The sequence below is a fragment of the Haemaphysalis longicornis genome, unplaced genomic scaffold, assembly GCF_048455015.1.
Source record: "Haemaphysalis longicornis isolate Haplotype H1 unplaced genomic scaffold, Haemaphysalis longicornis Haplotype H1 scaffold_4, whole genome shotgun sequence".
In the NCBI taxonomy this organism is placed as follows: Eukaryota; Metazoa; Arthropoda; class Arachnida; order Ixodida; family Ixodidae; genus Haemaphysalis; species Haemaphysalis longicornis.
Window position 1 is genome coordinate 108795387 of NW_027526361.1, and position 13278 is coordinate 108808664.

General features: G+C 51.9%; 1 protein-coding gene across 1 annotated transcript in view; it reads right to left on the minus strand.

The window, feature by feature from the left end:
• LOC144179252 (aminopeptidase N-like) overlaps window positions 1–12608 on the minus strand; it is a 129141-nt gene extending 116533 nt beyond the window's left edge. Inside the window, exon 1 of the mRNA XM_077707539.1 lies at window positions 11322–12608. Within this exon, the coding sequence (XP_077563665.1) occupies window positions 11322–12460 (1139 nt within the window). The 5' untranslated portion in view covers window positions 12461–12608. The remainder of the gene's footprint in view (window positions 1–11321) is intronic.
• Between the last annotated feature and the right edge of the window lie 670 nt (window positions 12609–13278).

Here is a 13278-nt window from a genome sequence, read left to right on the forward strand (position 1 = left end):
GTGCAGCTAAGCGTCCGAGTCATTTCAACGTGCAACAGGGGGCCGTTCATTCGCGGCCCAAGCGTCGGAAGTTGTCGGAACTTTTACTTTTCTCTTCGCACTTTAGCGAGCTCGGCGATTAGAAACACCTCATTAGCATTCGTGCGAGAACGTCTGTTTAGTCGAGGAAAATGCGGATCGCGTTATGCGCTGGCACGGATCGACACTTATCCTGAACGGTGTGGGCTGAGCACACACGGTCGTATAGTTTGCGACACGGGACACCCTGGTTTTCCTCTGGAGTGTATATTCACTGTTACGAAGGACGAAAAAAGGAACAACTAAACCAAACACGTCCTCTCCAGACTCACAGCAAACGCTTTGCTGAACTTGGAAGATGAACGAAAAAGGCCTGTCTGGCCTTGGCTGAACCGACTCGAAAGTGAAAAAGCCACGCCTGACACCGCGGTGGCCTTGGCAGGCCCGGGGCTTGAGTAGCAGTAATTTTAAGACTCCAACCGAACTCCAACCAGTCAGAGTCAGTGAAAGGGAGCTGTTTCTTTCCAGCCAGATTTCTAGGCGCGCGCATTGCATCCATACAGGTGTCACAGTTGCAATTTGAAAGTGGTCAGCTTTGACCAACCGACCGTCCAACTTGATTGATTAATTGATTGATTGATTGGTTGATTGATTAATCTATTGATTGATTGATTTAGAAAGTTACGTTTACACTTTCCGTGATTCCACGGCGGGTCGAACAGTCACTGTGGCCCCAAGCCTCGGTGGGAAAAGTCGTCTCCTTCCCGCTCGCCATTCCGGGCGCGCTTGACTTCGCGAAAGCAATTTTGGAACGCGTCGAGAGAGACAGGTAGCCCTTCCCGCGGAGATAAGAAATGGTCGAGGGAAGTGTGCGCTTGGAGTGGATCAATATGGGGCCGCCATTAGCATATTATGCACTACGCACGCAGTCAGGTGCATCGGTCAGAAGACCATCCCCTCCTCGCTTCGTACGCATGGCTCCTATTCTCGAATTGGGGACGCTCCAAGACATTCCACCCGCGCCGCCGAACCAGGTTCCCACTGCGGAGGAATACGATTAGGACTGCCGGCCTGAGGACAAGCGCGCCAGAGATACGGCCCTGTGGGCCTGCGCCGGTAACGATAACGCAACAGCGAAACTCCGCAGGGTGCGCCGACGGCAGATAAATGCGTAGGACCACGGCCAGGAGACCCAAAAGGAGCTTGCAACCGCCGCTCGATAGCGGCCTAGTGCAATATAGCCGCACTTCAATCACGAACTTCGAGACATATCGAGGAAAAGTTTGTTGAAGTGTAACTCCATTAAATCGAAACTGACTGAGCATGTTTCCGTCAAAAGAGAGAATAATTAGCCCTTGCGCAAGTTTAAGCAAGTAGCACAGGTAAAAATTGCTTTGAAATATATGCCCAGTTCAGTGAAAAAAATCCCTGGCCATCTCCACTAACGTGAAACCTGGGGAGGGGCGAAGCATGCCGTGTATGTGCATTCTTGGCGCCTTGGCGTTTATGCCCACGGATATTAAACCATTGGGGTTACGGTAAAAATGACGCATGAAGCGTTCTAGCGCGAGACGTTGAAGTCGAGTGCCCCGGTGTGTTGTTTAGGTACGCGTTTTTGACCACGGAGATGAATCGTTCTAGCGCCAGGTGTTCAGCTGTGTTCATTTAGCACGCGTTACGTACTAACGGGAGGCGTTGGAAAACGAGTGTCCCGGTGTTTTAATGTCATGACTATTGATACGACGACGACGACAGGAGACGCCGACAGCCAGAGCCCCAAAGGAGCTTCGCCCCTAAATAATATCGGGGATGTTTCTACTGCCGAAGACCACACATTGCGTGGCACGGCACTAGAAATAAGCCTTTGGCTCGCTGGCTACCAACTACGTGTTCGGAAAGGCGGGTAACGGGTCAATTCGCAGCGGCGGAAACTAGATGCATAGCACTCAGCGTAAACGAGAACGCACAGTCGAGTTATGATGAACGGGAAACCAGAAGCTGGTCTGTGCACACCTGTGACAGCGCCGGATGATTTGCGACGCAGAACGCGGAGGTCGCAACCATGCATGAAGCAAGCGAACAGGTAGCGCATACTTCTACAGCGCAGCTGTAAACGCCAGAGTTTCTGCTGTTTTATGCGCCGTTCCATGGAGCACGCACGGAACCAGCGCGCCATATCACACTGCCGCCGCCGTCATTCAGTACTCCGGCTCGGGCAGTGACCTCGGCTGGACTCGAATTCAGTCCGTGTAGTTTTCAAAGCCGATACAGGCGCAACTCAACGTAGTTTCGCCGGAGGGCAGAGTTTTGGATCTGGAACACTTCACGGCCAGCAAGAGCAGTGGCAGCGCTGCGAGGACGTCGGTGGGCGAAATGGGAGGATGGGCGACTTTTCATGCCAACGGCGTAAAAACGAGAAGAGCAAATTTTGCACTTGTTTCCGCCACGAATGCACCGCCGTGTGTCGGATCGCCGTGAGGGACGAGGTACGCTCAACATATGCAGGGCATCGTTAAACAGCACTTGAAGACGGGGGTGAAAGACTATAGAACAAACACGTACCCACGGCGTCACCTCGATATCGCGGTGCAATAAACGCAAGATACTCGCACAAACAACCACAGCAACCCAAGTTATCGCTTTCGACAGGAAAAGAAATTATCTGTCATGCGTAGCGTCACAGACGCACGGCTGGCACACTGGTGAAGGCGGCAGGGCAAGCGGGTGCAGAAATTCGTTCAGCGACCGCAGGCCTGCCTAAGCGGTCGTTATGGCGCTGATAAGTCGTCTGAAAGACGTTTCGGAAGGGAACTTATGCGTTGCCAGCGATACGTTTGCACCGGTGGCGCCGCCGTTTCGGCAACGGTGGTTACCAGTAACAGATATAGCAAGGGGCGGGAGGAGAGAGAGAGAGAGAGAGAGAGAGAGAGAGGTGATTGCTCTCCGCATTCACATCTTCCCTCCGCAGTAGTCCCGCTGCGATGCGATGAGATTTTAAAGGGGGGGGGGGGGGGGGGGGTGAGTCCAGTGGCGAAAATCCAGTGCTGCCGCTGGTGGATTTTAGCTCACGCCGATCAAACGAACCCGTGCGAAACGCGAGGGCAAGTTGCCACCACAACTACCGTTATAAAACAAGCGCCACACAACCCTGTTTCGCCTGAGGATAGTTGACGCTTCAGTCAGTTGGTACACATAACTGTGAGGGTAAGGGGCAGTGCAACAAACTGGACGACGTAGAGACGACACAAAAACGTGCGCTTCTGTGTCTCGACTCTGCTTCGTCCCGTTAGTTGCGCCGCTCCTCACCCTCAAACCCTGTTTCGTGTATCACTCCTCTGAAGCCTTTATCCGCGCGCTGCACGCGGTATGTTGGCCCAACGAGCAAAACGGAACGTGGCCGTCTTAAACGGCGGAAGGGTCGCAATGCAGAAAACCAGCGTGCATCGGCTCGTGAAAGCGACGGACGTCAAAAGTAATCCAATGTTCGCGTCTCACACGGTGGCCTACGATACTAAGGCAAGTTACTCGTTTTTACCGGAAGAAGACACAGGGGCGGGGGACGGTGATCAACAGGATGTGACTACGTGACGCGACAAGCGAGACGGCGGGCTGGGCCTTTACTGGAAGCGTACGTGCAGTAGGCGCGTGCTCGTTAAGCGTTCACCGGGGAGAGAGAGACAGCGCGTTCGGCCACAAGCTGCTCGACGTCGTACGCATACAGCCGGCGAAAAGGCGATAATGAAGACGCGTCTCGGACTGTCGCTCAGCGGCGGCGATCCGTCATCACCCACGAGAGCAGTGAATGGGAAAGAACACGACCTTCGGCTTCCGCCGAGCTGCACGGCGTGTTCGTGACGACAGACGGGTAAAGGAGTTACAAGGGTAGCGTCGATCCTGTGAGGAACGGGCGGATTTACGTCCAATGTGTACGCTTTTCCGGCAGAGCATTCGTTATAACCAAATCGCTTTATTCGAAATGTGCAATTCGGAGTGTTTTGCGATGTTTGCGAAGTGTTTGAATTTCCTCTGCAAGGCATAGGATGGAAATGCCCGTGTTTTTTATTAAGTGCCGCTCACAACGAAGCCAGTTTCCTGTCCTGAAAGCTTGTTTATAGCGAGTGTTTATAACAGTTAAAATATATCAATGGTAACACTCATTTTCTTGTAAGAGAGCACCAGGGAAGTGAACGGGTGCAAAGAAAGCACTAAGGATAAGCCGTCACTCTTCATGCTATGTGGGTCGAAGTGTGCGAGTGTAGTTAAGTAAATGTTTCATATAACAGTATTAAACGAATCATGTCTTGCGGACACATATTCCTGTTTTCATTCCGGCGCTGTGTCAGCAAAGGTATACGGATTTTGCATTCCCATAATTCAGTATATACGGAACGTTTCAGCAGGAAGGGTATACGCACACACGCCGACAAAAACAAGACGCATACACGAGCGGCGTGACGACGGTGGCCCTGCGCGCGTGTACACGTTGAAGAACCACAGGTGCGACGAGGCCTTTGTGCCAAAGGACACGACGGTGGGCGAAGCGCAGCCTCGGAGTCCCACACGGTGTCAATGTCGCGCCGCGCGTATTTTATGAGGAGAGCTTTTGGATGCGCAAGGGCGAATAAGATTGGGAGAGGTGCAGGAAATACAGCGGCAAGCGAGATATCCCCGCGCGAGCGAGGCACAGGAAACGTATACAGCGAACACGACACCGGGTTTGAAAATTTGCATTCCCAGATGGCCGCAGTATATTATATAGCTGAGGGACTGTGCTTGGTATACAGGCTCGCTTGGCGGCGATTTGGTTTCGCTGTAGACTATACGCCTACTGAACAAGATCAAAGACCGCGGGGACGACGCTGAGAAGCTACAGCTGCGATGCAATCTGAGTCCCGGCTATACATGCAGTGCACAGGCCTTGCCTTTCTAAGGCACTTGCCCATATGCTGAGGAAAACGGGTTGTGGAGAGGGACTTATCTCTTCCTATATGACGTAGATCGCGCTTTCGCTCTGCTAAGTGCAAGCACTTAACGCGTACTTATCGTAACCCCCTCTCCCAACTTTCGCAAAAAATATTCAAATCACTGGGAAGTATGGAATCGCAGCACAAGACGAGGGACAGAAACACAGAAGACGACACACAGAGCGCTAACTTCCAACCTTAATGACAAAAAACCCAACCACCACATATATAGCGCGCTGTATATATAAGCGCGCCGACACCCCCTTACACGATAAATTTTGGACGCGAAAACCATCGCTGATTTGGGGGATCGTTGCGAATCGAAACCGTCGGTAGCTCTCGGGGCCAAAGAGTTGGATTATTAAAGGTCAAACCAGCGAATGTTTGCCCGGAGCGTCTGTCTTTCGCGCATGCGTTTCCCGCTTGCCCTTGCGTGCATCAGGCAATTTGCTATCTGTAAAGGTTTTTATCGGTGTACTTGTATTGTGATACTTTTATCGTTTTATGACAATGTTAAACTTCTACGCGGTTTTATTTGTGTTGATGTGATATTCACTACATCCTGGTTGGTTCAAATGAGCAATGTTGGCTGATAAGTGCACTATATGTGCACGTGGTGGTTGGGTTTTTGAAGTCATTAAAGTTGGAAGTTAGCGCTCTGTGTTTCTTTCCCTCGTCTCATGCTGCGCTTCGATAGTTTGCTATGTACCAACTTGCCAAAACCAATAACTGCTCAAAGTATTGGGATAGCACGCTTTTACGTACCGCAGGTATACGCTTGGGCTAAGAGGTGCGCCGTAGTTGAGGGCTACGGATAAATTACGACCACCTGGGGATCTTTGACTGGCGCCGAAATCTCAGCACACGGGAGCTTTCACTTTTCGCCTCCATCATAAAACTGGCCCCGTGAGGTCGGGATTGAACCCACGTCCTTGGCTAAGCAGCCCCACGCCACAGCCACCACAGCGGGTCCCAGTTCAGAAGAAAGTTAGACAGCAACTTAAAAAAAAAAAAAAATGCTAGAAAACAGTTTTTTTTCTTCCGAGAGATACTCGCTACAATGTTGCTAAATTGGCAACATTGCTCCAAGTTTCTTCGCACTGTCAGAAAAGCCAGCCGAACGCAAACAACGACAGTTTAGTTTTCGCCGACAGGTAAAGCTAACAGCAGCCAATACAATGCATTTCTCTAGTATTTCTGCATGGTTTAACGCGTGCCCCCCGAGAGTCACCGACCTTTTAAACAATCACATATACATTAATTTTCAATTTGACTGGACGTTTTCCATACTAATTGAATTCTAGTTGGCGGTTCCTCTACATAGTCTCCTGCCTAAGTGGCTTTTCTTGCAGTAGCCTTATCACTAGGTTGTCGCCATGGTTTCCAAGTTTTGATGTAGGCGAAAAGCAAAAACACCCGTGTGGCGACAATTCGGCGCGTGTTACAGATCCCCAGGTGGTAGAAATTATACCGGAGTCTTCCAATATGTCGTGCTTCGTAGCCGGGGTGCAGCTCCGGCGGGTAAAACCCTCTACATTAAAAAACAAAACAAAAAACCACAGTTTCAGAAAACGATCGCATTTTTGCTTCGAGGCTTAATATTTAGAGTTTTGTACCAGTTTTCACGTCGTTTTGTCTCAGCTTTACAAAGCTAACGCCGAAGGCAGGCTGTGGCAACACTGTGATTTCAACATACGAACGCTTTGACGACAGCAAACGAAGTTAACGAAAATGTGCCAAGTAATTGACATGCACATCATGTTTTGCTGGGTGGCAAACGGTTGCGTGCGCATTTGCGATTCCCAACACGGAAATATGCTTCTGCGACGCGTGCCCTAATTGTGTGGAAACTTCAGCTTATCCGGTTAGGGACATAACGAACGCATCCGTCTAAAGCATGCAGCGGACTGATTTAAAAAAAAATCGCTTGTTTAACAAGCAGAAACCACGCGTGCACTATATGAGGCGTGCCGTAGTAATGGGTTGTCAATTTAGGCAACCAGGAGAATGTCGGCGTGTGCGGAAATTTAGCAGACTTGTATACTTTATACTAAAAAAAGTAACCTATTACAATGATAACAGTAATAGAAAAGTCACTCTGCAGTCATCGATTACTTATTTCATGCCGCTTTTTCATTACGGTAGCCCACACACACCCATATGGCGGGGCGTAAATAGCGGAGAAGCCGAAAAAATCGGTCTCTTTATGTATGTAGCGCAAATTCTCGTCACAGGTTGTTTTCTCGTCACAGGTTGCTTTTTCATTACGGTAGCCCACACACACCCATATGGCGGGGCGTAAATAGCGGAGAAGCCGAAAAAATCGGTCTCTTTATGTATGTAGCGCAAATTCTCGTCACAGGTTGTTTTAGTGGTGCACGCTACCGCGTCAAACTTCAAGGCGCAGCCCCGCTTCTGCGTGCAGTAAGAACATTTCTGAGTCGAGAGATGTTGTAATAGGTGATTTTGTAATCGATTACAGGGGGAAAAAGTAATTGAATTACAAGGATCGTTACTCCTTAAAGGCAGTAAACGAAGGGTACAAAATTACACTAAGAATTAATCGATCCTTGTAACACTTTACGTACAAAATCTAGCCACTGACTCCTTTTTCCGCCGCTGGATTTTTTCGCCTCCATTATGAAAAAACGGCTACTGCGGCTGGGATCGAACCCACGTTGTCTGGCTTAGCAGCAGAACGGCTTAGCCACTGAGACACAGCGGCGGGTGTTAATACGGTTAGAATACGGTGAAGACTGTGGTGACGCACGCATCACAGTACATTGTGATGCCGCGAGGCGAAATACGCTTGCTATTCACCAGCCTGAATTTCGTTTGTAAGTTTTTTTTTTTAATTACGCAGTGCCGTCCGACGGTCACTAGCTCGGCGCTAAAAGCATGGATAGAGTGCCGTCCGTCGGCATGGAATGCGGCAGAGGTGGAAGCGAAGATACTGGACGCGACCTCGGGGAGCCAGAAAACAACACGAGAAATAAACGAACCAAAAACAATGAACGCGACACAGCCGCTCCCGCGACACCTCCCCATTGGTCTGTCGGGAGAAAACCCCGCGAACATTTGAAACGCGAAATCTTCAACGCCCACGCCACGAACGCAGCCAGCCGCGCGATCACGTGGGAACCCTTCGAGTACCGCAGGGCGAATTTCCAAACGTGATGAATGTACCCACTTTCGAAAGAACATCTTCGAGAAAAAAGATTATCAGTGGCTTAGCTCGGCTATGCCAGGATATACGCAGCGTGAGCTAAGGTTCAGCTGGTTATTCTTAGCTTTCCTGGTTGTCTAGGATTAGCTTGATTATCATGAGGGTGCTGCTTTGGGCCTGTTGGTATGACATGATGGAATCTTGAAGTGCTAGGACACAAGCGAGTGGGACACACAAGGCGCTTTGTGTGTCCCACTCGCTTGTCCCTATGTCCTAGCGCTTCAAGATTCCGTCTTGATTATCATGCTTACTGCTGCTTCAGTGACACACACACACGGTATACGCGTTATGTGACACACGTATTTATCAAGCGGCTCCGGCGCAGCGTCACCAGTCGCCCCAAAGCTAAGCTGGTTCCACAGGCGCACGCCTGTGTTGCTGCGACGCACGAGCCATCGGTTCCACACCCGGCCACACCTCGCGTGATCAAGTGGACCGGGCCGCCACGTGCGGAACGGAGGTCGGCGAAGACGCTGGGCGTGTGTGAGACGCCGGGCAACGAGCAACGTTCTGTGCGCCATGTGACATCACTGCTCCTCGCGCATGCGCAGCATGGCTCTCCAGGAGCCACGGCGAAACTGCTCAACCTCGGCCAGTGTAGCTCACGCTACAAAAATGTGGCACCACTGAAAGCAACAACGGAGAGGAATGCCACCGACAAGTGCTTTCCCGCAACGACTTACTCGTGAGAACAAATACAGTAAACTCTGGCCATAACGAAAACGCTTTATTTGAATGTCCGTGTCATTCGAGTTTTTTGCGGTCACCATTGCAGTGAAGCGTGAGTAAAGCGTTACCGGCTTTAAATAAGTACCGCTTATAACGTAGTCGGTTTGCTGGCCCGAGGACATCATTATAACGCTCTGTATGTGCAGAGTGCATGCGCATCTTGCGCTAAAAAGGCAAAGCCATATTCTTACTCGACCCCGAAAAAGATGAACGTTGCCAAACTCGTCCGAAGATGCAAGCACAGCGTTCGAAGACGAACGTTGCCCAACCATCAACCCTATTTCTGTATACCTGGGCCGAATTATCCAAAAAAGGAGCGTCGTTTTGAAGCGACGCGGTAGCGCCATACAAAATGCACGTATTCCCGGGCTGGGACGTCGCTTTGAGCGGCGGGTGGGGAGTGAAAATGGTAGCAAGGAGGGGCACTGTAGCAAGGACACAAAGCGACGCCTGGGTCAACATTCATTGCAACACTCCCATGAACGAGCAGCGGTGCAACACGCAGGAGGCAGACCGAGGCCATTCGAAAGCTTTAATCCGGATCGCAAAGCACCGCCGGCGCAAGATTACCTCGCCCTTTGACAACGCGGCGGGAAACAAGGCGTCACACAGTAGACGTTTGTGCTTCCGCATTCACAGCCCATAAGAAGTGCTTAGGTGCCCACGGCTCTTTTTATGGCGTATCTGGCCTCGTAACAAAACAGGGATCTAAACCAGTACCGCGCGTGCACGGCAGTATACACTTCGCGTTCACGCACGAGCTATATGAAGCAATCGCTTAACCTAAAACCGGCTTCGTAATGGCGAGCCCCCAGTCATGGTGATGGAAATAATTGCGTCGTGAACAGTTTACGAACACCGCCATTCTGGAGTAGTCAACCACGACGAGTACAACATCGACAACACGCATGAATGAAGTGTTTACTCAAACACTGAGGCTATACACACGACGTCAGGAGTGGCTATTCGCACGACTTGGTTATTTTCCGAAACATACGGTGTTTCTATGCGCACCGTGCTCAAAGGTACCAGCCCAACCTAGCCAATGCCAGCCTCTTGGTAAGTGTAACAAATTAAGCGATTGCTTGGAAAAGGGCGCTTAAGAAGTGCAGAGCAGTGGCTTAGGTTCCCTATGCCGAAAGCGGCCTACAAATACTTCCCAATGGGTAAAAAAAAAAATAACTCTGAGAAATATAACAAAATGACTGCTTGAAAAAAAAAACTGGTCATTTGTAAAGGGTAAACAAACAGCATGGTGGAGCTAGGATTCGAACCCGGTGCTAGCAGTCTTAGTCTTCAAATTTTCCGTCGTGTAGCTGCAATATACAAGAGCAGTGACGTCACCCATTTCACAACGGCTGAATAGCACGTCGAGACAATGTATGAACAAAGGTTACGCAATATTTAAGAAAAAAAATGCCGCTTCTGAGTTTCAGATCTAGCATTTCGAAGACAGCCATCGTACCGGTTTCTGCAACACCTCTTTATCTCTTTTTGTTCAAATAATCAAGGAGAAAGTACGAGGAAAAACGAAGATCTGCGATTGAGCAAGCGTAAGACATTGAAAGCGTATTGCACAGGTATTTCCTTATGCGCGCACTTCCAGACGAGCGTTCGCGGAGGTCGAGCCGCTTGTTTGGAGCTCGTTCGACCGAAACGAACGGAAACCGGTCGTCGGCACCGATGTCAAACGGGTCCAGCGGGCGTCTAGCCCACATTCGCTGACTACACCAGCCAAGCGTATACTCGCGGCGTGTTTACGTCGGCACGCGGCAATCAGATTTCCCCGATCACGCACAGAGCTGCCCTGAAACGCCCTTTCAAATTTCCCGCGCGCGCGCGTGCGAATGCAGCGCGAGGATTGAATGAGCTGTCATCGCTACAGCCGGTTTGGTTCTAAATCGGACGTTACAAATTTCAAGGAACGCGTGAAAGTTTGACCTGCAAAACGTAATCTCGCTGAAATAAACCCTTGAGCAGTTAAGGGAAACTGAAGACTCATACTTGTGGGTGAGGGCGTCCACGACCGAAAGCCATTCCCCTCTGCGGCGTCTGTCAAACAACTTATGCCGTTAACTTTTTAAAGCGATTAAAGCCTCACGTTTTGTTGAGCTGTGGGCGAAGATGTAGAAATGAACCCTGCAACACTTTAGCGCGGTAGAAGACACCTGTGAGGGCGAGGATGTCTACTACCGAAAGCTTTCCAGACCGATAAGCGTTCCGAAACGATCAAAGCCACAGGTTTTCTTGCGCTACGGCCGATGATGTGATTAAATCATTTCGTTACAACTCACGCGATGAAGCAGTACCCCAGACTGTCCAGAACCAGAACGCGGCAAAAAAAAAAAGAAAGAAAAGGAAGAAAGAAAACGTGGTTCGCTCACCGCTTCTGTCCCGAATCGTCCACGTACGAACTCCGGTAGAATCCCGCGAGGTCGTCGTTGAGGAGTCCGACAAAGCGCATCCTGATCGTGTAGTTGGTGCTTTCCGCGAGCGGCTTCTTGAGCGCAATGACGAGGAACTGCATGGCCTTGTTCTCCGAGTGGCCGTCGATCTCGACGGCGCCACCGCCGGCACCAGTCACAGACACGTCCGACACGTTCAGGTCCTTGATGTGCAGCGTCACGTTGGGAGCGGCCTGCGCACAGCTCACCAGGATGGCGACGTGCCCGCTGAAGGTGAAGTTGCCGTACAGTCTCGGCTCCAGCTCGACGTCGTAGTGCAGCGGCACCAGCGACCTCGGAAGCCGGACGTTCTTGGGCCTGGGCGGCACTGCGGGCGGGATGACCTCGCCCGCCTCCCCCGGGACGACGCGTTCCGCCTTCTCGGTGAGCAATTTGGTCGTGATGCCGACGATGGCCAGCGCGACGACGACCAGGACGACGCTGATGGCGATGCACTTGTGCGACACGAACATGCCGCGGCTCTTGTGCGCCACCTCGTCGCTCTTGTCCATGTCGAGGTACTCCGTGCTGGGACTCATGGACGGTCGCGGGCCCCCCGCGCGGCGTCGTGTGCTGCTACGGCTGGGCACTCGCGTGTCCTCGGCGCTGGTGGATCTGGCCGATGCCGCCTCGGGCCCGTCCCAGCAGCCGGCCGCCGCGGACGATCGATGGAACTGGCCGCCGGCCTCTTCTTCTTCCCGCGCGACGTCTCCGCGCGCCACGTGATGCTCGCGCGTGGCCAATGGGCGCCCGAACGGCGCCGGAACGTCACGTGGGAGCGGGGACAGCCGCTGCCAATGCTGCTGCCGGCCGTCGTCGGAGCTCCCGTGTCCCTGCTTCCGCGCTCCTGGCACTCCCGACGCCGAATGAACGGCGCGGAGCTCGTCGTGCCAGTCCTCGTCTTCGTCGCCCTCCCCCTCGGTCAGCTGATCCGCCGAGAGCAACGGCTCGCCCTCCGCCCTGGCACAACGCCGCAGGTCGTTGTCGGAGCCGCCGCGGGCTTGCCGCCGCTTCCACGCCGTCGCTGGTGCGGCTCCTCCTCCCGCGTCGCGTCGCCGTCCCACCAGCAGGTGCGACATATGCGTTTGTCCGTGTCTTACAACGCTGCGTCACGAACAATAGCAGAAGAGAAAGTTTGGCACTGGATCGCACGCGGCAGTGCCCGTTTTGGACCTCGGTCGGGCCCGCGCAGTTACGAGAGAACGCTGACGTGTGCTGTTCGTAGCATCGCGCCGACTTCGCCCCGATCGCGGGAGTCTGCTTCGCGCGACGCGCCGGCGACCCCCGAGACATCTGTGTATGCGAACCGCCGTTAAAGCCACCGGCTCGAGATGCTTGTTCTTTCTTAAAAGATGTTTGTTTTTACTTTCTTTCCTTCCCCGAAGCGGAGTGAATGTCAGTCGTGAGTCGCGGAGAAAGCTGCACCTGTTTGAAGAGAAAATGTCTCCGTAGCCCACATGCGTCACCCCGCCGGCTCTCCCCAAGCCAGAAAGAAGTTGGCCGGCGCTACAAGCTTGCGCGTTTGTATTGACGTCGGGGAAATGCTGTCTCGAGCTGGCGAGCAGCGGTTCGAGCCGCGTTGTAAATTGTCACGTGATCGCAACACAAGACAGCTTATTCGCGCCTCTTTCCGTTTTTTTTTTTTCGTGTGGAGATTATAGGTAAGGCGCTAACCTCTCAAATTAAAACTCAGTGCGTTGCCTCGAGACCAAAATGCCGAGACAACAACAGCAGCCCGTTGTGTTCCGTTCTATATGAGACTACTTTCTTGAATCATATAATTCGGGCGGCAATATTTGACTAAGGTAGAAAGCTGGGCCAGTTGGTTCATAGTCTTTGGTTGGAACCACTGTTTGAGACGCTACACAAGAGAAGAATACAGACAATCTTGTATTTA